At 39.2% G+C, this 21,460-nt stretch overlaps 1 protein-coding gene across 1 annotated transcript; it reads right to left on the bottom strand.

Annotated features, from left to right (window-relative positions):
• Positions 1-5,493: 5,493 nt before the first annotated feature.
• chst1 (carbohydrate (keratan sulfate Gal-6) sulfotransferase 1) lies at positions 5,494-9,610 on the bottom strand. Its single transcript, XM_085275752.1, has 2 exons — positions 9,284-9,610; positions 5,494-7,672 (listed from the first exon to the last, which is right to left on the bottom strand). Exon 2 carries the CDS (start codon positions 7,624-7,626, stop codon positions 6,340-6,342), a length of 1,287 nt encoding a protein of 428 aa, XP_085131878.1. The 5' UTR covers positions 7,627-7,672; positions 9,284-9,610; the 3' UTR covers positions 5,494-6,339.
• Positions 9,611-21,460: the final 11,850 nt, after the last annotated feature.

The raw sequence follows: 21,460 nt of genomic DNA, 5'->3' as shown, positions 1-21,460 counted from the left end.
ATTAATGAGAGGTACTAAAATCAACAGACAGGAAAGTTTAAGAGCTCTCTGGAGTATGCAAACCTGAGTTGTGGGAAGAAAACACAATATAATTCTCCATAAAATAGTGGTTTGATTTAGGAAACATTAATCTATTGCACCATTCTGCTTAGCCTTAGAGAACCTTGGATGGTAAAAAGAAGAAAGCTATAAATACAAAATAAGTAGGATGAATTGAGCTCTTATTGAGGCATTTTAATGAGGGTGCATTCAAATGGGACCTAGTATATTTGCAAAAATGAAAGAATAATAACAATGGCTAAAAAACTGTCTCAATACGTATTCTAATAATGATTTTTAGATGATGAAATATAAGAGCACTGATAGCTAATAGTGTTTTTAATTCATATTCAAACAGCCGGTGCTCTCTTTGGGCCACCTTTCTAGTATTTTAGTCAGTGAGAGTTTCTTACACATGTAATTAGTTGAAAAGAACAAAAAGCAAGAAGTACGCTTAATGACATTTTCAAGATTGCAACAAAAGACAAATTATCATGGAATTGCTGGTTGATGAAGTTCAAAACAGACTAATGTGCGTTGTTATAATTAGTGTTTTAGATCAAGTTTTGTCATTTGGAACAGCCTCGAGGCCTAAGAGTTTGCCGATATGTTAACTAAGATATCAGTCTAGATAATGGCTATTGAATTCAAATGAAAAGTAGACAGCAGATACTGCTCATGCCAGCTTTTTCTCCAGAGCTGACAGGGTAGCAAAGAACATATGTTCAGAGCTGTAGACATGTCAGGGGATGTTCTCTTTTTGAGGGAAATTGACAAATCTGGCAAATGTGTAAGACAAAGCTTAAATCAAAACCTGCACAATGTTGCAGATAATGCCCCACAGCCAGTGCTCTGTTAAGCTAGGATTTATGAGAAAATACTTTGTCTTTTATATACATAGATCTGTAAGAGAAACAAATAAAGTATGCAAACAAAGAAATTACTATGTTAATCATTTGAACAAACATCGTTACTGAATATAAGATTTTCCATAAAATGCCTTCATGCCCTACATTACTGTGCTGCTAGAGCCCCGATTTACAGCCTCACTGTCTAAAATAATGTATGTTTGGTTGGATGAGAATTTATATCCTAAAGGCCAGAAATACACACACCACTCTGCCCAACTTTGGCTTCTGCCATGTAACGATATTAATATTGCACAAGGTTTCCGCACCGCGTACAGTATTTTCAGGTTTCATATTACTGAAACAAAATGTGACGCAATGTCAAAACTGAGATTTTTCTGTGTTCGCGCTATTCCCGAAGCTGTGTGAGCTTCATTTTTAGCTCAGGACTGCACACACTTGTTTGCTTGTGCGCTAATCTCATCTCAGCTTTTCAGGCCAGCCGAAGGGAGAATTTGAGCAATGGCAGCAAAGCAAGAGAGCCACAGCTGACCACAGTGACGTAAGTTGCGCTGACCGGCCTGACTGAGGCTGCTTGCACATATACACACACACACACACACACACACACACACACACACACACACACACACACACACACACACACACACACACACACACCCCCAAACCCTCTCACTCACCTATAACCACATTTCCACGGGGGAATTAACCATCAATGGCTCCTCAGTGTGAATGTGCATGTGTGAGTCTAGGAGTGTGTGTGCGAGAAAGAGAGAGAGGCAGAGAGAGTAACCTGTGCTTGCCAGTAGCAGCTGCAGCTCTTAGCTTTTAGGGGACAGGCTATCATTTCCAGTTCTTCCCCTTCACATTTCATACAAGCTGAAAGAGATTTAGTGATTGTACAGATTTAATTTTAAGTATGAAAAAAGGAGATTAACAGTGTTTTTATACCATCATTATACTGTTAGAGTTCAGCGATTTCAGGCATTTAAATATTCCCGTAACATGCTTGGTGCAACATTAAATGTATCCAGCAACAGAACACTGACAGATGCCAAATGATCTTATCTATAAAAATGAGCCAACATTATAAATATGACTCAAAGTTGGGATTAGAATTCAATCCAACCACAAAATGTGACTACCCCGAAGGATAGCGGCTCCAGTTTGCATATTATAGAGAATATTTCATTTTTTAGAATTTAATTTCAAAGCTGTTCTGCCCATTAAACCCGACTCTGGATCTCTAACTACATAATGACCTGGTTGCTACGCCTCTGTAATGCTGACCTGCTGACAACTTCAATTAAACTGCTTACATCACTTTTGCTAAAGCCCTGCTAGCCCTGCCATTTTACCAGCAATCAAATGAGAACTTGGAAAACCTGTGCAGAAAAGTTATATAAAAGCATGCCACGGTTTTCACATGATATCTGATTGCAGTCAGTTGCAGCAGCAACTGCTGTTCAAAAGTTGAATACCACGACAAATCATCCCCGAATGTGACAAAGGAGGGGTCAAAGAAGACGCCTGCTCGTCAGCACGCAGAAAGCACGTCTCCACAGTTCACTTGAGCAGTGGCGACACATTTTTAAGTGCCACGATTCACATGATTTGTTCGGCTCAGTGAGCTTTTCACAGACTATATCTCGCTAAGTGGCTGATCAGAAGCGCTTACACACACTAACAAATGCGCTCGTGTAAACAAAGACAAAAGCAAGATGTGTGAGCAGCAGATTTTAATCTCCGGCTTCCATTTGTGAAGTTTATCACTTTATTCCTGCAGACTCTTAACAAGAACCTAGCAGGGCATGTTCAGTCAGCACAGCTCGGCCAACAGCGGGCACACAAAGAAGCACATATCTTTCTGCTCTGTCATGCAGTCACACAGAGTTGGATTATTAAGGTCACATTATGAGAGGATAAGAATAAAAAGAGAGGGAGACAGAGAGAGAGAGGGATATTCCTCTAATTTCTTCCAGGGGCTTGTGAACCATATGTTCAGCCCTGGGACACAATACACAACATGAGGGACTCAGCGAGAGCCCAGAAACATACCCGACACACCAACACATGGAAAGCAGGCTGCAAACTGTGTGCGGGGGTCAGGCATGTGGAGGAAGTGCACCATTACTGGCAAACTGGCACAGTTCAATGGTAAAAACGAGGAGCCGAGTTGAGCTTAATGCAGAGCTTCGGATCACACGCGTTTGTGTTCAGCTAGATATCATTCAGCTGAAAGCCTATTGACGAACTGTCTAATGATGTTAGGGCTCTTTATTTCACAGGACGTAAATGACATGAATGACAGCAGTGCAGGTTTACTTTTCAGAAGCGTGTGCTGCTGATGCATTCTAGATCCCATTAAAGCCCATTAAGGGAGATTTACTATCACTGTGGACAGGTTAAAAACTGTCAGTCACACAACAGCTGAAAAGCTTCCTATAATGATGTTAGATTAAAAGATAGATAGCATCTGTTTTAGCACAGCAGCAGTAGTACAAGTACTAGGCGGGAGGAGCACCGAGATTTAGCTTTACAGATATTTTAACTCTTCTGTTTGGGGGCAGAACATATTTCATCTGACATCTTAATTAGTGAGCTTCAGAAATCAGTGTTAGTGTCAGGCAGTGCTACATAAAGGGTTTCCAAATTTCCAGCCTTTGTGCATAGCATGACTAACTGGCTGCTATGGTACGGTTTCAGATTTAAGATAAACCAGTCTTCTAGCTTTCTGACAGAAGGCGTATTTTCCAAAAATGTCAATCCATCTCCTTTAATTGCTCAAAGAAATCACATAAATGCACATAATTCCCGGATTCGCAGCCACTTCTAGTTTTAAAGTTTAAAATTAAAAGTATGCCAAGCACATCCAGAAGATTCAGAGGTAAAGTGAAAAACAGAGAGTGAGCACTGAAGCAAAGGAACAATCCCCTGAGATCTCTGTAAGAAAGAAAGAGGTGGATGATGGAGAAAGCACAGGCAGAGAGAGAGAGAAAAGGAGGAGGAGAGAGAGTTTGCCTCCAGTCTCGGCACAGAGGAGGATCAAAGGTTTGTGCTCTGCATCTCAATGGACATTCGGTCACCAATACTGATGAGCTCGGGCGTGTGGTGCTCCATTCACAGGGTTTATCTCTTATGGGTAAACAAGCGGTCAATGCATGCAAATAAATGAGCATCTTGACTGCACAGTTACACTTCATAGTGGTTCAAATTCAGTTTTTTAAAAAAAAAAGGTTAAATTAACCCCAAAAAAGAAAAAAAGCCCAAGAGGGTAAGGAAACGTTGGGATTTTTGACATTTTTTGGTGTTGAGGACACTACTTTGATCTTCACTCGAGGCATTTATTGCAGCAGAGGTACTGTATTGCTTTAATAAAATTTAAAACCTTTATACATCTCTCATGTTTGATCCCTGAATATATATATATATATATTTTTATCATTAGTCATGTTATAGAGTGTAACTATTACTTTATTCCTTGAAGGCAATATGTACCCGATTAAAAGTTGCAACAATAATTAACTCAGTTCCGACTGTTTTTTTGTTTTTGTTATTTGTGGCAATTGTGCCAAGTTTAAAGTACGACATGCTTTTCATATTATATTCAGTGTGTTTACCGACATCATTCTGAAAGGTGTTTACTTTGCATCTTCTTGGTGCAGCTGTGGTTTGTGCACGCACCCTTGACAGTTTCTGTGCTACACAGTCCAACACATTCATTTTTAAGCTGCTACAGTAACAGCGGGATATTTAGAAATGCAGTGCACAGCATGAAATTGTGACTGTACTTTGCACACAAACTGTGAAGACAGTTTGCCAAACTAGCCACTGCATAAGCCTGGTAAACATGACTTTGAATATGAACCAACTGTGGGAGCATTTTCGATAGCTTTGCAGTTTGTGCCGGTTGGGGGTATAAAAACCATATTTGTAGCAGCGCTAATCGCCCAAGACACCATCGATATCAAATGGGTTATAATGTGTTTAATTTTACATCAAATATTGCTGCAATGACTTTATTTATTTACTTGGAATTCTTATTCGAATTGCATTACAACCAAATATCATCAGTTTTTGCTCTCCATAAATATATAAAATCACAAAAACTTCCACTTTAAGCTGATTGCAAGGTGGAGGGAAAAGTAATGCCACATGAATTTATATGCCTGTGGTGTACTGTACTTCTTTGACCTTCTCCCCTTAAGACAACTTGATGGAAACAGCGCATTCGCTGCTTCTTTAATGATCAAACAATTCGTCCGGAATTATGGACAGCATTTATTCTTTGTACGCCATGAAATGCAGACTTTGTTAATGTGGCTGTACGCCATAAACTGCCCACGCATCCTGGTAAAATTGGAAAGGCACAAACATATCTTCCTCAGTTATGAAAGTCATATCTGTAAATAAACATAGGAGCATCATGGACTGTCTAAGGAGCCGTGCTTTCGTTTTATTGAGAAAGAATCCAGGAGCTGTTCCTGCCCAAGCAATGTTTTCTGTTTTTATAAAGTCCTACTTATCAGGTGCCATCAAAACAAGTGTGTATGTTTTAAATGATGATTTAACGCTACCAATGGAGAACAGTGCCATAAACAATTTAATTAAAGAAAGAACAGGCTGTGTAAAATTTCACACTGCAAATAATTCAGATTCAATTGACTCGACATATTAAAACATAAATAAATTGATAAATAAAAATGGGGAAAACAATGGTTCTTCATAAGAATGCTCCAGTCTCTACATAGAGTCTGCGTTTTTTTAATGTTCTTGAGAATTAGCACATATTCTCTTACAGTAATGAAGATTTCAGCATTACCTTTTATTTGTGTGTGTTTGTGTATCGCAGATGGTTGTAAATCCTCTGATGAAACGCTCGTGACCTCCAATGGGATTCTGGTCCCTTTAACTTGAGAGCCTATTAATTGTCTGCAATTATCCTTTGAAAGCGTGGCATCTGTCAGAAGTATCTCTTCTCTTCCCTCATGGATAGAAATGCCATAGTGGTAAAGGTTGACTGCGACATTCACCATTTATTGCACAGTAGGATTTGTACAGTCAATCTTTTGCCATCACAGGGCTAAAAAAATGTCTCTTGCTCTCTTTTTTTGCCAAAGAACATCTTATTTTTCTCAAAACAACATCAACTTGCATACAGACAGCTGATGAAGACGGTACCGTCTGGATTCTACTGATGGACAAAACTAAATCATGGGACATTTGTAAACTAGCCTGTTTGATTACTTTGTATTTAAAATGTGCTGTTTGTAACATTGGGGAGTCATCCATAATTCCCTTGGTGCATTCAAAATCTTTAAAGTTTAGTGCAAATTTGAGGAAACAAAAATACAGAAATCAAACAAACAAAGGACCTTATAAGGCAACAATTATAAATATATCAAAAATAGTCATTAGAGAACTATCTTTGTTACAAAAATGGTACAAAAGTTTTGTCCTGTACCAGTGAGAGGGACATATTTTTCAGTTCCTCCACTGATTTCACAGCTTTGTATCCAAGCTGGTGAAGTACTTTTTGACACACAGTCTGTGTGTATTCCACCATATCAAAAGATAGTTTTAAGCGCCAGCTCTCTGCATTAGCTGCTGAGTCCCTCACCGTACCAAACTTGTGTTTTGCTGAAGGCTCATTGCTGCCCCGAGTGTTTGCATGTATCCAGTCTTCCACATTTTTATCCATAGGCAGCCCCAGAAAGTCATAGATCTCCTTTGTCTTAAGAAGAGGATTTTTCGCTAAATCCTCATATCGAACCAACATGTATTTCCCTTTCAGCCAGTAAGGATGGGTGAGACCAGTTGAAACAGAGCTGAGAAAGTCTTGACAGACAACCGTGAGCTGACTCAAGTCAAGATTATAGGGCCTTCTCCCTGTGGCCCGCCAAATACGCCACAGACGATATGTATCCCTAAATGTCTCAATCCGTGATGACAGGATACCGCGTGGGTCTCTGACGAGCTGAATCACTTTGATATTCAGACGTGGATCTTCAACCAAAGCACGCAGATCTCCAATCTCCGGCACTCGAACAATTTTGATTGCGACATGCCGCTTCTCGCGGCAGGCCTCTGTGGCTAAGGTCATATTGAGGGTTGCACATTTCTTAACACAGTCCCCTTCCTCCACATTAACATCAGCAGGCCCAAAGGCATCACATACAGGTTGCTGGCACAATGCGCGGCTGGCACCACGACGGAACAGTTTGTCTGTGGTGTGGTTCGTAGGTGTTGGCTTGATATAGCTCTCTAAGAAATACAGGTCACAACCGTACAGGCTACGCAGAAGGTCTCGACTGGCCCCCAACATCACACGGCGATCGGCAGCATTGCGGCTATGTGATAGACGTGGAATCAGCGTGGTCTGAACGTGATAAAGAGGTTCAAACAGATAGAAAACCTCTTGGTGCTGGTTGAGCAGCTGGCCAACGAAGGAGGATCCGCTACGCGTGGTGGCCAGGACCAATATGTGCGTTTTTCGTGTGGCATTGATGGAAAAGTAAGGGTAGTCATCACAGCCTCCACCACCTGCTGTCCCCCGCTCAAAGGGAGGTTCGGTCTCCTGGCCCCCCAGGCCACAGTTTTGGGGGCTGGGCAACGGGCACAGCTGAAAAGGCTTGGAGGTGAGTGTTCGGATGGCCGTGTACTGGATGGCAATGGAGGCCAAGGCCAGCAGAATCACTGCCTTCCAGGAACATTGCATGGCTGAACCACTTCATTTAGACACAGCGGTCCATGCCAGGTCCTCCCTGTGAACAAAGAATCTTTTTATTCTAGAAAGGATTTTCTGTATGGCATTGTAAATGTGCAAAAGCCCTCTGATGTTCATCTGTCTCCTTTTTAATCAAACACAATACTACATGGCAGATCACTTAAACATACAGATTTACAGCGTGCTGTCTATAGATGTATAAGATGGTAATGTAATGAAGTATATTACAATGAAATCTAATTTGAATATCACTATTAACAGCAGTACAACCTGCACTCCAGTTGATTTCGCTATTAAATCTTATGATTATGGCTCAGACAGAATTTCTTTTAGGGCTGTTGTTTAGAGCTTCAACATGAATTATCAAATATAATCCAACCCTTTTTCTTTTTGCATATGTAGCATAATTAAGGAAACTGTAACCTTTTGGTCCTAGAACCACAAAGAAAATACTGCTTGCGATGTGCTTATTTGACCCAACGATGACTCATTCCTAATCCTTCCGTTTGCCTCCTCTTTCTTGCTGCAGTTTAATTTTTGAAAATGAAAAAGTTTTTTTTAAAAGGTCTGAACTCATTATTTTCATTCCAGTTCTATCTGTTCCCAAAACACACAAAGCAGTCTGAAAGCCCAGACTACAGTATTTATATATGATGATCTTCTCTTTGTTTAAATAGCATTAAAAAAACAGCTTGTTCGAGTTGTGTATTTGTTGTTATTGGTTTATAAAAGTTATAGTCTTATAATAAGGCACACAACTCACTTCACCAAGTACTGCAGCACTTCCCATGCATCCTCCCTAATCTCTGTGTCTGTTCTATCATATCTGCATCTAATTCCCGGACCTTGTTTGGTCTGATTGGAGAATCTAAGCATTGCCCTTGTTGGAAAAGACAAAACAGTCTTATATAGCCAGCACAGACATAACAATACTTTCAAGATTTACTGCCAATGTCATGTCAAGGGGAACTGGTGATAGAACTGAAAGTAATACTGAATGTATTAATAAGAATCTGTCACATTAAGGTTTTACCTTTTAAGATACATTGTGATGGACTTGTGCATTGGCATGGGGAACTTAAACAGAAATAAAGACTAACCATCACCACTTCAGAAGCCATGCATGCATGAGAGTCTTGCCTCAGAAGCAGGATGTGGAGGAAAGACATTAAAATAGCAAGTCGAATTAAAATCACCCCCCCCCCCCATTAAATGAAAAATAAGACGTATGTTATTCCAATGCACTGACACACTAGAGCTCTCTGCTTGTGTGCAGGGGCTGGAAATAATGACAGCTTACTGTTATACTCTTAACTGTAAAAAACTGCTTTCTCTGACCACCGATTTCAACATGACACGACTCATGCTTGCAGAGAGCACCGGCGCTTTCTTTTCATAGACATTTTAAATTTTAAAAAAGGGCCCAGTACACTGCAGCGGGAACAGGTTTGGCTTACTGAGATTTTCTGCGATGCAGACATCCTTACCAACGCTGCGCGATAAGGACAATATAGAACAAAACAGCCATCCCACCCAGCCCCAAGTGTTCAAAAATAACCATAGGTGTAAAAGAAATGTCGTGTTAATGTTCAGATTTTAGCGAGATAAAGTAATATTATGGAGTGCGTTCACACTTGTTTCCTTATACCTTGTTGGTAGTTGTAGTATTCTCATGATGTTCTGTGTGCCAATGGATCCCGGCTGGTTTCCATTAGTCCTCAAAACGTTTTCCACTGTGCGCTTCTTCTCGGTCAGGGGAGCATAAATGCGCCACTCACAAGCGTATATTCCATCCAACGCTGGAGCGTCGCTTTTAAGTTGAATGACTGGCTTCAGATAAACAAGAACAAACTGGGAGGGAAAAGTGCTGGATTAACGCTAAGGCGGCTGTGGTGTTTCTAAGAAGCCAGGCGGTGAAGACAACCGGGCTCTCCTTAAATGATGCGCAGAGGCTGAGTGTGTGAGGTACACAAGGACCGACTGTCTGGACCACCCCAAACCCCTCCCCTTTCCACCTGCCTCTCTCTTTCGCTCTCTCTCTCTCTCCCTAACACACACATGCACACACCCAACCTTATAGACGCAACACACACAATCGCCTTTCACGCCGCCAAATTGGTAGCAAGTTCATTATGATTCTATCAGCCATGTCATTTAAATTATATATGTAATAGACTGGTTTTATCATGATATTCATCATGAGTCAGAGTTAGGTACACAATGAAACTGTGGTGTTGGAATTCAGTCGATTTTTTGTAAACTGGTGTAATGCAAACAATGTTAAACCAATTAAAAGGGCGAATCACTTTATTACCAAATAAAGAAATACTACCTATCAAAGCTTTTCTGAAAAAAATGATGCGTGTGATTGACTTGTTATGCCTGCAGCTGCCAGAAGGGGGAGCTCTGGCCAAGATGCCTCATTCTCAAAGCAGCTGCTGAAAGAGCATCATGGTGTTGGTGCAACTTTAATAAATTATCCCCTATTTCAGGAATGAAATGAGTATTTATGTTCTTAAACTATTGGAAACATACTGGCTGAATATTAGGAATGTTTTGAAAACTTTATTTAGGTTTTTGTGACTGCTAGCATGTTGTTAAACAGCTAACTAAGCCAAGTCCTCCGCTGGGTCGTAGCACAGAATGTCATAGGCAATAATATGTACAAAACATACTCTGTGCTTTTTGATTGTTTTGTGTTCAGACACACATAAAGGGTGCAAGGTTTCCAATGTGTGTGTGCCTGAATGGGGCTTATTATCTTTTACTATTTTTCTATGTAATTGATGTGTTTTTAGTTTGTTTATAATAGCTTTTTTTAAGAAAAAGGGGGGGAAATAGAAAGAATAAGTTGACATTATTTTAAAGTTTCATGATCTTATCTTTATTTATAGACTATTTTCATACGTTTTTACTTGCTATATTTGATTTCACCTAAATAAAAGTAAAAAAGGGTACATGACACCATACACTGTATGATGTTTACTTATTTCCGACAGAGAAAGTTAAAGGAAAGAAAAAAAGATTACTATTGTCCTGGAGCTGCAGAATTAAATGTGCAACACTGTTAAAATGTTCCAAAGTGAGAGAACTTTTGTATGTGTGTAAATATTTCTAAACATAACCTTTGTCAACAAAGCTGCTGAAAAACAGGCATTGTGTCTGAGGATCTTCATGGATTTATTCCATTTTCAGGGTCTAATAAATGCAAATATTTGATTAGCATGGAATTACATATTTGAACCTTGTCTTTTGTTCTTGAGCTTTATGGAACTCCTCAGGTTTGTTTAGTTCACTTATTGTTATTTTGTTGAGCTTTGTTGAGCTGAGAACTTTTCCTGCTGGTGCTCAGAAAATAACAAGCTGAACATCCTTAAAACAAACAAACTCATCATGTACTCCAGGAGGCAAAGACAGGTCCGCTCTTCTCTCTTTATAAATGGAAAACAGGTGGAATCTCTTTTCACCTTCAGGTTTCTGGGCACCCACATTTCTGATGATCCCACTTGGACTTACAACACCAATCCCCTGGTAAAGAAGCAACTGTCCTGAGGAAGAATAACGTGGACCAGAAGCTGCTGCTGGCCTTCTACTCAGTGGAGAGCATGCTCTACTGCCTGGGTGATTGGTACACAGGGGCCACTACTGAGAACAGGAAGGCTACAGAAAGGGTAATTAACATCGCCCCCCAAATCATTGGGTGCCCTCTGCCACCCCTGGAGGCTATCGCCAGATCCTCCTGTTTCAGGAAATCCAGGGCCATAATAGGTGACCCCTTGCACCCCACCCACCACCTGTTTGACCCGCTGCCCTCTGGTCGGTGCCTCGGATCAATCAGGTCCAACACCTTCAGACTCACTAACAGCTTCTTCCCCTGGGCCATTTGGACTGTTAACAAATACTATTCCCCCACACCCCACCAGTGCCAACCCACCTCACCAGTCTGAGCCATGGTCTGAGTAACTCCTATCACTCATATGGACTATTCAGACCAAACCTTTTCTTTCCACTGCTTCCAAGCACTTATAATGTGTGCCTTTCTCTTACGTTTTCATATATCCCTCTTGTTTGTATGCATTTCTCTTGTTTGCTATTTATTCCTGCCACCTTAATATTTTATTCCAGCACAGTTGGTGTGCAGCACCCACAATTTTGCTACACATGTACAATGACAATAAAGGGCTTTTCTATTCTATTCTATTCTATTCTATTCTACATGTCAAATTCTCGCTAAAATTATTTATGAAAAAAGAAGTTTGCCTTTGACATAAACTTGTCACATCAGCGTTACTGCCTGGGGCTCTGTGATTTTGCAAAGCTCTGTCTCCAGGGTATCTGCATTCCACTTGATAAAGAACTGGGTGTGGTGATAATGAACATGATATGAGTTTAAAAAGAGCACAGTGGGTGTTAAAAGGAAGCAGATCTGAAAAACTGTGAAAGAAACATTGAAAATAATAATGAAAAAAAAAGTGAATATTGTTAATGAAAGGACTTCAGGAAGGAGGCTACTGCCACCCAATTAAAAATGAGGGCACTTTTTGAAAGTTTGCTGCCTGAATGTTCAACACTATGTCTGGGACAAAGTATTCCTCCCCATTACTGACCAAGTTTTATAAGCACCTACAGGGAACATCCACTGGATAATTTCACTGCTACTGTTGTTGTGAAATGTCCAAATTCACAAGTTTACTTTGGGGTTTTCCAGTCTGCACAGTGACCAGTTATTTGGCTTTTACAAAAAAGACTGTGTGTGTTAATAGTGTAGACTGTCTTTATGTACAATTTGACTTGAATGAGAATTTAATGTCATAAATCTTGGTAATATTAGAAGCTGTTTTGTTTTTGTTTGTTTTTTTTAACTTCATGTTACCTCAAAGTGGGTCAGTGAGGGATGGAGCCTAAACCAGCATTAGGTGAGATGCCATTGCCAGGTCATCACAGGGATAATGTAGAATATCAGTGTTATGGTCACATTCACACATTACATGGACCAGTCTTCAATTAGGGGTTGACCTTTACATGAACATTTCTGTTAAACACACAGTCTTTAGACAGTCTTGAGATTTTTGCATAACAATTATAAAATATTCATTATCAGTTGCTTGGATCTATGGTAAATGGCCTGTATTTATATAGCGCTTTACTAGTCCCTAAGGACCCCAAAGCGCTTTACATATCCAGTCATCCACCCATTCACACACTGGTGGTGGCAAGCTACATTGTAGCCACAGCTGCCCTGGGCCGCACTGACAGAGGCGAGGCTGCCGGACACTGGCGCCACCGGGCCCTCTGACCACCACCAGTAGGCAACGGGTGAAGTGTCTTGCCCAAGGACACAACGACTGAGACCGTCCAAGCCGGGGCTCGAACCAGCAACCTTCCGATTACAAGGCAAACTCCCAACTCTTGAGCCACGATCGCCAGGATCTAAGCATCTAAATATCATCTAAGCATGAACAGAACAGAAATAAAATATCTATTTTATATTTTCCTTTTCAAAATAAAATCAAACACATGCACATAAACGTGGAACACAAGTCCAGCAATTGTGATCCAGTAATGGCAACACGGCAGACAAGGCTGGACTACATCATGAGGGGACCATCTTTAAGTAATAAAACTATATTTTATTTATGGTTCTAGTAAACACACTATTGGGATCATGGCTCGAGGGGAATTGGTTTCACATTTTGCTGAAAGATGACACTGAGGTAATTAAAATATCTAAAGTGGCATTGTGCCAGAGACACAAAGATTTACCCTGAGATGCTGGAGACCTTAGATGTTAATGAGCTGTCACTGCAGATATCTTCCAAATTAAATTTTTACATAGATGTGAAAAAGATGAAAAAAAAATGCCTTCATTCATAAACTGCACAAAAGGTTGATTAACAGCGACTCCTGAAATGACAGATATAAGTTTTTGTCCACTTTGAATGGAAGAAGATGTGACAGTGGCACAAGTTAAACACGGGACTTCCGCTGTGTTGGACCACTACTGGAAATCAGAATTTAGGTTAAAATATATTAATTCACTGTAATTATGTTAATAAGGGACACACACACACACACACACACACACACACAAACAAAACTTTAATCAAGCAATCTAACAATGTGCGTCTTCTTTTTCTGATGAGGTTAGGCCGTGTCAAAGCAACATTTTCATTTTTTATTTTAAACTACAGTGAGAATTACACACATTACAAATCTCCAACTTTTATGACTTCTGATTTTTCAGGTATTTGTGGTAATATACGTATATATTTTTAATTTAATTATCCAGTGAACAGATTCAGTAAAGTGTGTGCATTTAATTCATCAAAAATGAAACAACCACATTTGAAAAATAAAACCTATACACGGTTTAGCTTAACATAGCTCCATCAATTGCATTTACATGAGAAAGCTCTGAATCCTTTACTATAATAAAAAAAAACAAAAATGAAAATTTAAATACAGAAAAACTTAATATATATTTCTAATTAACGTAAACAGACTGTATTGAAATGAAATCCCATGATATGGTAGTAGGTTAGTAGTATATTATATTATCAAAAAATGCATGGGAATATGAATTCCATATGTTAGTACCGTAATTGTCGGGCTATAAGCCGCTACTTTTTGCACAAGCTTTGAACCCTGCGGCTTTTAGTCAGGTGCGGCTTTTCTATGGATTTTCCATGATTTTTGTGATATCGTAAGACGATTTGTTTTGTTTGTTCCGCTGTTGTACGGCACTACGTTGCCTGGCGGAAGGATCGGGGTTCAAGAGTGGTATGTTAGTCACATGTCCGTCCGCCAGGCAACGTAGTGCCGTACGAAGTAGCGCGAAAAACAAACTTCAAAGTAGCGCTACGCATTCAGCGGGAGGCGTGGATGACGAGCGGCGATAAACTTGCGAAAAGCAAGTTATGCCCAACTCCACCGGTGGATTCTAACAGCGTGGAAAAGATCCACGATCACCAACGGATTTTGAAGGGCTGGACTGCTGCATGATGGAGAGGAGGACACCGCCACGGCCCTTCTGAGGGTGTTCGACTCTGACACTGACAACGAGGATTTCTTTGGTTTTGAAAGTGACAACGAAGGAGAGAAGCGGAGAGTGGATGACGAAGCCATCCTGAGCCTGTTCGTTTCCGACATTGGAGAAGAGGACTTTGGTGGTTTTAGAGCGCAGGAAGAAGAGAAAGATGGTGAATGACTGACTTTTCTTCTTGTTAAAGCCGTGTCACTGCACCTGAGCCTAAAAGGTAGTCCGAATCTATTTTTCTGGTGTGCTGTAGGTTACTGTTATGTACTACATGTGCAAATATGTACCCATAACTTGTTTTTCAAAATATTAATAAAAGGGGTGTGTCTCCAAACAGCCATCTCTTTCCTGACAATTCCCTTTGTGCATATTCTCTTACATATGATGAGTCAACATTGAAACACCTGCGGCTTTTAGTCAGGTGCGGCTAATGTATGTACAAAACAGGATTTTCCCCTGATTTTAGCTTGTGCGGCTAATATTCAGGTGCGCTTTGTAGTCCGGGAAATACGGTATATACAAAATAGTTTGTGCAGAAACTTTGCATTTGATCCTGTTTTATCCTTTAGAATAAAACAAGAAATTTACATACTTTGTATTTATTTATGTTGGCAAAAACACTCATCTTCCCTAATGGTTACAACTATTTACCATCTGAAGCAATCATTTGCTCCAGCAGGTCTTTGATTTCGTCTCTCTCTGTGCATGTTTGTGGTCACATTTATTTGCCCTTTATTGGATGCTCTGTAAAGCTTTTCTTGTATTGTCTCAATCTTATAGATGAAAGCCCCCTGCATGTGCTTAAATCTGTGCACAGGGAGGCGAGGGAAGCAGCAGCTATACAGCTCTGATTCCATGGCTGTCCCCTTAGCGTCCATGTCAATGAACTCAGCTTGTGGAAGCCTTGTCATAGGGGACTCACTCCCACACTGAAGCTGTACAGCTGCTGCAGAGCGATAGCCTTTCCGCACATTATCACGTGAGGCTATTCTTCTTGAGCACACTATGAAAGGATTTGTAACAGATTCATAACACGCCAGGCTAAATAATGTGTGAATGGGGGGTACTGGCTTTGTTCTTCTCTCCATCATCTTTATGCCAGTATGCACGTAGTGACAGAAGCTTGGTTTTGGTGCCTGCCATTTTTCATTCACAACTTGGAGCTCTGTGCACGAGGATTTCAAGGGATTGTCTTGGTCTCATATACAAAATAGGGGGAGGCAGATCACACAGCATCTTGAAGTTTGAAAAAAACAAAACCTGTGGACTACTTCTATTGATACAGCATCTCACAACTATTTTTATTTGATACAACACTGCTTTTTGTGTTTTCTGCATTTATTATAGTTGATATTTTTATCCTTCTCAACACACAGAGATGCCAATTGGTGTAAAAAAACCAAACCAAAACAACAACAAAAAAAACCCCCTCAAACCAGAAGTTTACATTTTAGAGTAGCAACATTTCCCCCAACAGCATCATAATGATCTTCTGAGACAGCCACTCATAAGGAACACAGTCATTAATTGAGCTGTACATAATCTATAAAATTGAATTAAACTGAAAACTCAAGCCCCATCAGTTTTTACTCATACTGTCCCACCTGTGCTGTTACGTACGCTATAAAACTTAGTGCATACATTGTGTCCAAAATTCTTTCCAATCTCTGATTCGAGCAATGTGAAATGTTGACCTAATAACAAAACTTAACCTTGAAAACAATTAATGAAACAGTAATAAGGAACCTAATAAATTATAGTGCTGAAGATCAAGCAATATGATTCAGAGACACAGATAACTGTAGCTTCCTTAGCTTTGTGAGGTGTTACCGAGATCAAGAATTAATTTCATCTTGGACTTTATCACAAGCCAATCGTAGGGGGAAAAAAGAGCACTGATTTGTGTTTGAGTCATTCAGTCATGCTTGTCAGATTCATTTGAGTGAGCAAAAAAGCAAGCTGAGGGAGCATTGGTGATCTGTGAATGCACACAAACCAGCAGGCTGAGTGCAACCCCACTGCATAACCATACCACTTTGTTCTCCAACCTCTACTCCTACATCTGTCTACCCGCATGTCCATCTGTGCCAACAGCATCATTTCAGGTGTTCTCACCTCACTGTATAGCTTTGCTTAACATATATATGTGTGCAATTTTGCCTGCTCACCAGTTTAGACACTAAAAATGTAACTAACTGTCAGAATCATGAATTAAATACATGCACATTGCACCTGGAAAGTATTCACAGACCTTTTTCATTTCACTTGTTTTGCATTTTGTCATGTTACAGCCTTATTCCAGAATGGATTAAATTGATTTTTCACCTCAAAATTTTACTCACAATAACCCAGTCCATTTGGGAATAAGGCTTTATTATGAAATACATGAAATCAGTACTAAATAAGTGCATCCGGAAAGTCATACTTTCTGGATGCACTATATTTAAATCTGAAGCACTTATAATTTGAACGAAGATGTCTCATTACAATCTTAAAATAGCCTCTGTAGAATAATAGACTGATAATGTTTTGTACTATCATTATAATTTTAGTCATTCTTCCCATTGTAGCCTAATGCTGTTCCAGAGTTGATTATTATTTTTTTCAGTGCTTGTAACTGTGGTTTCCAATTACACTTTCACCTAATTACATGGCTGCTTGAGACTCGGATGATGCAATTACTGTGTGTTTCAGAAATCTGGATGGAATGTTTTAATTGCTATATGTGTAAGTGAAGTGAGTTCTTTCTTTCCTCCTTTTGATACAAATCTTTTGAAATGAAAGCTCTAAGTGCCTACTGTGCAATTAGACAAACTTTACACAAATTATATTGTGGCTTGGTAGATTTTCTTACTTACTACAGCATGTTGCCAAAGTTGGTCATCCCTATTTATGCTGATTGATTGAATAAGTAAATGACCTGAAAAAGGCTCCTCCAGCACCAGTGGCACTATTTTATGTTCTTCAGGCTGCTTGAAATTCCAACTAGGCAGTTGTCCCTCAGGATGAGCTTTATTCAGTGTAAACCCACAGAGCTGTGGCTGTCGTTCTCCTGTGCTGGATCTTTTGTCAAAGGTCTATTTAATCAAATAGAAACCATATATCCCATCTCTCCATGCATCCATTTGTAGTGATAAGCTACTACATAGCCTTAGCAAAAATAAAAATCTTAGATTTGAAACATACACACCATGACTGTGCAGGAGCACACATTTAACTACAATGTGACTTTGCTTATTTGAAAGCTGCTCTCTGCCTCTTTCAGGTAATGATGTAAATCACACTACAGACAATATATTATATTTAAAAGATTCTTTCCTTTTAAGGCAATAGCATTTGTAAAGTGCTACGAAGCAAGATAGAGTTTAATTAAAACCAATGGAGTTTTTCATTTTCACCTATGGTACTGGAATCAGTGATTAATATGTTGCCTAAATAATGGTGTTTCGAGCCTGGGTGCTATTAATGATCTGTTCAGCAGTAGCATTAGTTCTTAGGGGTGCAACTATTATGCCTCCAGTCTTAGAAGTAAGAAGTTACTAAAATATTTTTTATGAGTACTCCACAGTCAATTTTCTTTATATATTAATACAAATTGGCATTATTAATGGCTAATGGATCTAGTCTATTAAATTTCAATGCTATTGCATATTTCTGCATGACAGTTGCATCAAGAACAGCATTCCAGTCATGTGCCAAGATATTCATTATGAAAATCACAAAACCTGGATATCTCATTACAACTCAATCACCTAATATAAATCCTGCACAAACTACTCTGACATGTATAAAGTTGGAATAACTTCTGTAATAACTTCCTGTATTTCTGCAGTACCACTAATAATTCAGATTTGGATACTTCGACCTCCTATAATGACCTGATACACACTTTTCAATGAGTTTGTTTGTTTACATTTAAATTTGAGGAATAAAGCACAGCAGTGGAGCAAGTGAGGATCTCACTAGTGTAATTTGCTTTTTACTAAATGTAGAGAAATAGTCAGAAAGGGCCGAATATTGTGTGTTAGAGGAAGCAAGGTTCATATGGTTACTATTAATCTATTTATTAACTCACCCTTAGCAGTTCTAATTTTAAATTTCCATTTGTATGTAAAGTTACATGTGAAAAACCTGCATTGCAGTTAATATAATAAATATTTAAAGACAAATAAAAATCAAATGACTAATAAAGCCAATTACTAGTTTTACAACAGTATTTTGACCCTTATGGCTTATTGTATTATTTGTGTGCTTGTCTGCTACAATTTTCTCTGATCCCTTTTTGTGATTGATGTTGAGAACATAGTTCTGAATAATCAGTGACCAACACATAAGTCATTGGTTATGATTATACGTCCTAGACAGGAACACCAAAGAGTTGTGATCTGTGAAGACTTGAACTGAATTTGGACTTGACTTTATATAAACTTCAAAATATTGCAAGGCCCACAACAAAGTACAGTGGGGCAAAAAAGTATTTAGTCAGCCACCGATTGTGCAAGTTCCCCCACCTAAAATGATGACAGAGGTCAGTAATTTGCACCAGAGGTACACTTCAACTGTGAGAGACAGAATGTGAAAAAAAATCCATGAATCCACATGGTAGGATTTGTAAAGAATTTATTCGTAAATCAGGGTGGAAAATAAGTATTTGGTCAATAACAAAAATACAACTCAATACTTTGTAACATAACCTTTGTTGGCAATAACAGAGGTCAAACGTTTACTATAGGTCTTTACCAGGTTTGCACACACAGTAGCTGGTATTTTGGCCCATTCCTCCATGCAGATCTTCTCGAGAGCAGTGATGTTTTGGGGCTGTCGCCGAGCAACACGGACTTTCAACTCCCGCCACAGATTTTCTATGGGGTTGAGGTCTGGAGACTGGCTAGGCCACTCCAGGACTTTCAAATGCTTCTTACGGAGCCACTCCTTTGTTGCCCGGGCGGTGTGTTTTGGATCATTGTCATGTTGGAAGACCCAGCCTCGTTTCATCTTCAAAGTTCTCACTGATGGAAGGAGGTTTTGGCTCAAAATCTCACGATACATGGCCCCATTCATTCTGTCCTTAACATGGATCAGTCGTCCTGTCCCCTTGGCAGAAAAACAGCCCTATAGCATGATGTTTCCACCCCCATGCTTCACAGTAGGTATGGTGTTCTTGGGATGCAACTCAGTATTCTTCTTCCTCCAAACACGACGACTTGAGTTTATACCAAAAAGTTCTACTTTGGTTTCATCTGACCACATGACATTCTCCCAATCCTCTGCTGTATCATCCATGTGCTCTCTGGCAAACTTCAGACGGGCCTGGACATGCACTGGCTTCAGCAGCGGAACACGTCTGGCACTGCGGGATTTGATTCCCTGCCGTTGTAGTGTGTTACTGATGGTGACCTTTGTTACTTTGGTCCCAGCTCTCTGCGGGTCATTCACCAGGTCCCCCCGTGTGGTTCTGGGATCTTTGCTCACCGTTCTCATGATCATTTTGACCCCACGGGATGAGATCTTGCGTGGAGCCCCAGATCGAGGGAGATTATCAGTGGTCTTGTATGTCTTCCATTTTCTGATGATTGATTGATTGATTGGTAATTTATTTCAACATGTGAACAATATACAAGTACATTTAGAAAAGAAATAAGAGAGAAAAAAATACTATACAAATTACATACAAAAAACCATTCTGATTAATTTACATGTTGAAAGGGAGTGGGAAGAAGTATACACTTATTTAATCCCACCCCTTTGCCATAAATTATCAGTGAATATTTAGTCAGCTTCCTTACTGATATAATTTGTAATAAAAATAGTGAACAGATTTCTGATATACTATATACTATACTATCACATCATGAATTTTTTTTTTGTTTGTTTGTTTTTAAATAGAGACATTCACTTAATTTAAATATTTTCCTTTTCTTTATAGATCGAGAAGATCATATTTTTATAACTCTTTTTGAACAGTTTTATGTTTGGACATTGCTTTAATTCCATATTCAGTTTGTTCCATAGTTTCACTCCATGAACAGAAACACAAAAGCCTTTTCTTGTAGTATGTACCTTCATTGTTTTGAAGTTACAAAAACCCCTTAAATTATAACTTCCTTCTTTCAAAAAAACCATACTCTGAATATTACCTGGCAGTTCTTTATTTTTTGCTTTGAATAGAATTTGTGCTGTTTGGAATTTCACTATATCGTCAATTTTCAATATTTCAGACTGCAAAAATAGTGAGTTTGTATGTTCCCTATAACCTGCATTGTGGATGATTCGAATTGCTTTTTTTTGAAGAGTAAAAAGTGAATGTAATGTGGTTTTATAGTTATTGCCCCAGACCTCTGCACAATAGCTTAAGTATGGTGAAACCAGTGAACAGTAGAGAATATGAAGTGATGTTCTGTCGAATACCTGTTTTGCCTTGTTTAGTACTGCAATGCTTCGTGATACTTTGGAATGAATATATCTTACGTGAGCTCTCCAGTTAAGTTTTTCATCTATTATTACCCCCAGAAATTTATTTTCACTGACTCTTTCAATATCAACACCATTTATTTGAATCTTTGCATTTGTATTTAAACTACTATTTCCAAATAACATCAGTTTAGATTTATTCAAATTTAATGATAATTTGTTTTTATCAAGCCAGAACTTCACTTTACTTATTTCATTAGTCATATCCTCCAATAAATTCTGCAGATCATCACCAGAGCAAAAAATGTTTGTATCGTCAGCAAAGAGAACCATTTTTAATACTTTGGACACTTTACAGATGTCGTTAATGTACAAGTT

This window comes from Mchenga conophoros, linkage group LG1, assembly GCF_057382185.1.
Source record: "Mchenga conophoros isolate Kocher_MC1m ecotype Shallow Benthic linkage group LG1, M_conophoros_male_GT1.1, whole genome shotgun sequence".
In the NCBI taxonomy this organism is placed as follows: Eukaryota; Metazoa; Chordata; class Actinopteri; order Cichliformes; family Cichlidae; genus Mchenga; species Mchenga conophoros.
The sequence above is the reverse complement of the archived record's forward strand: the minus strand, read 5'-3'. Positions and strand labels throughout refer to the sequence as shown.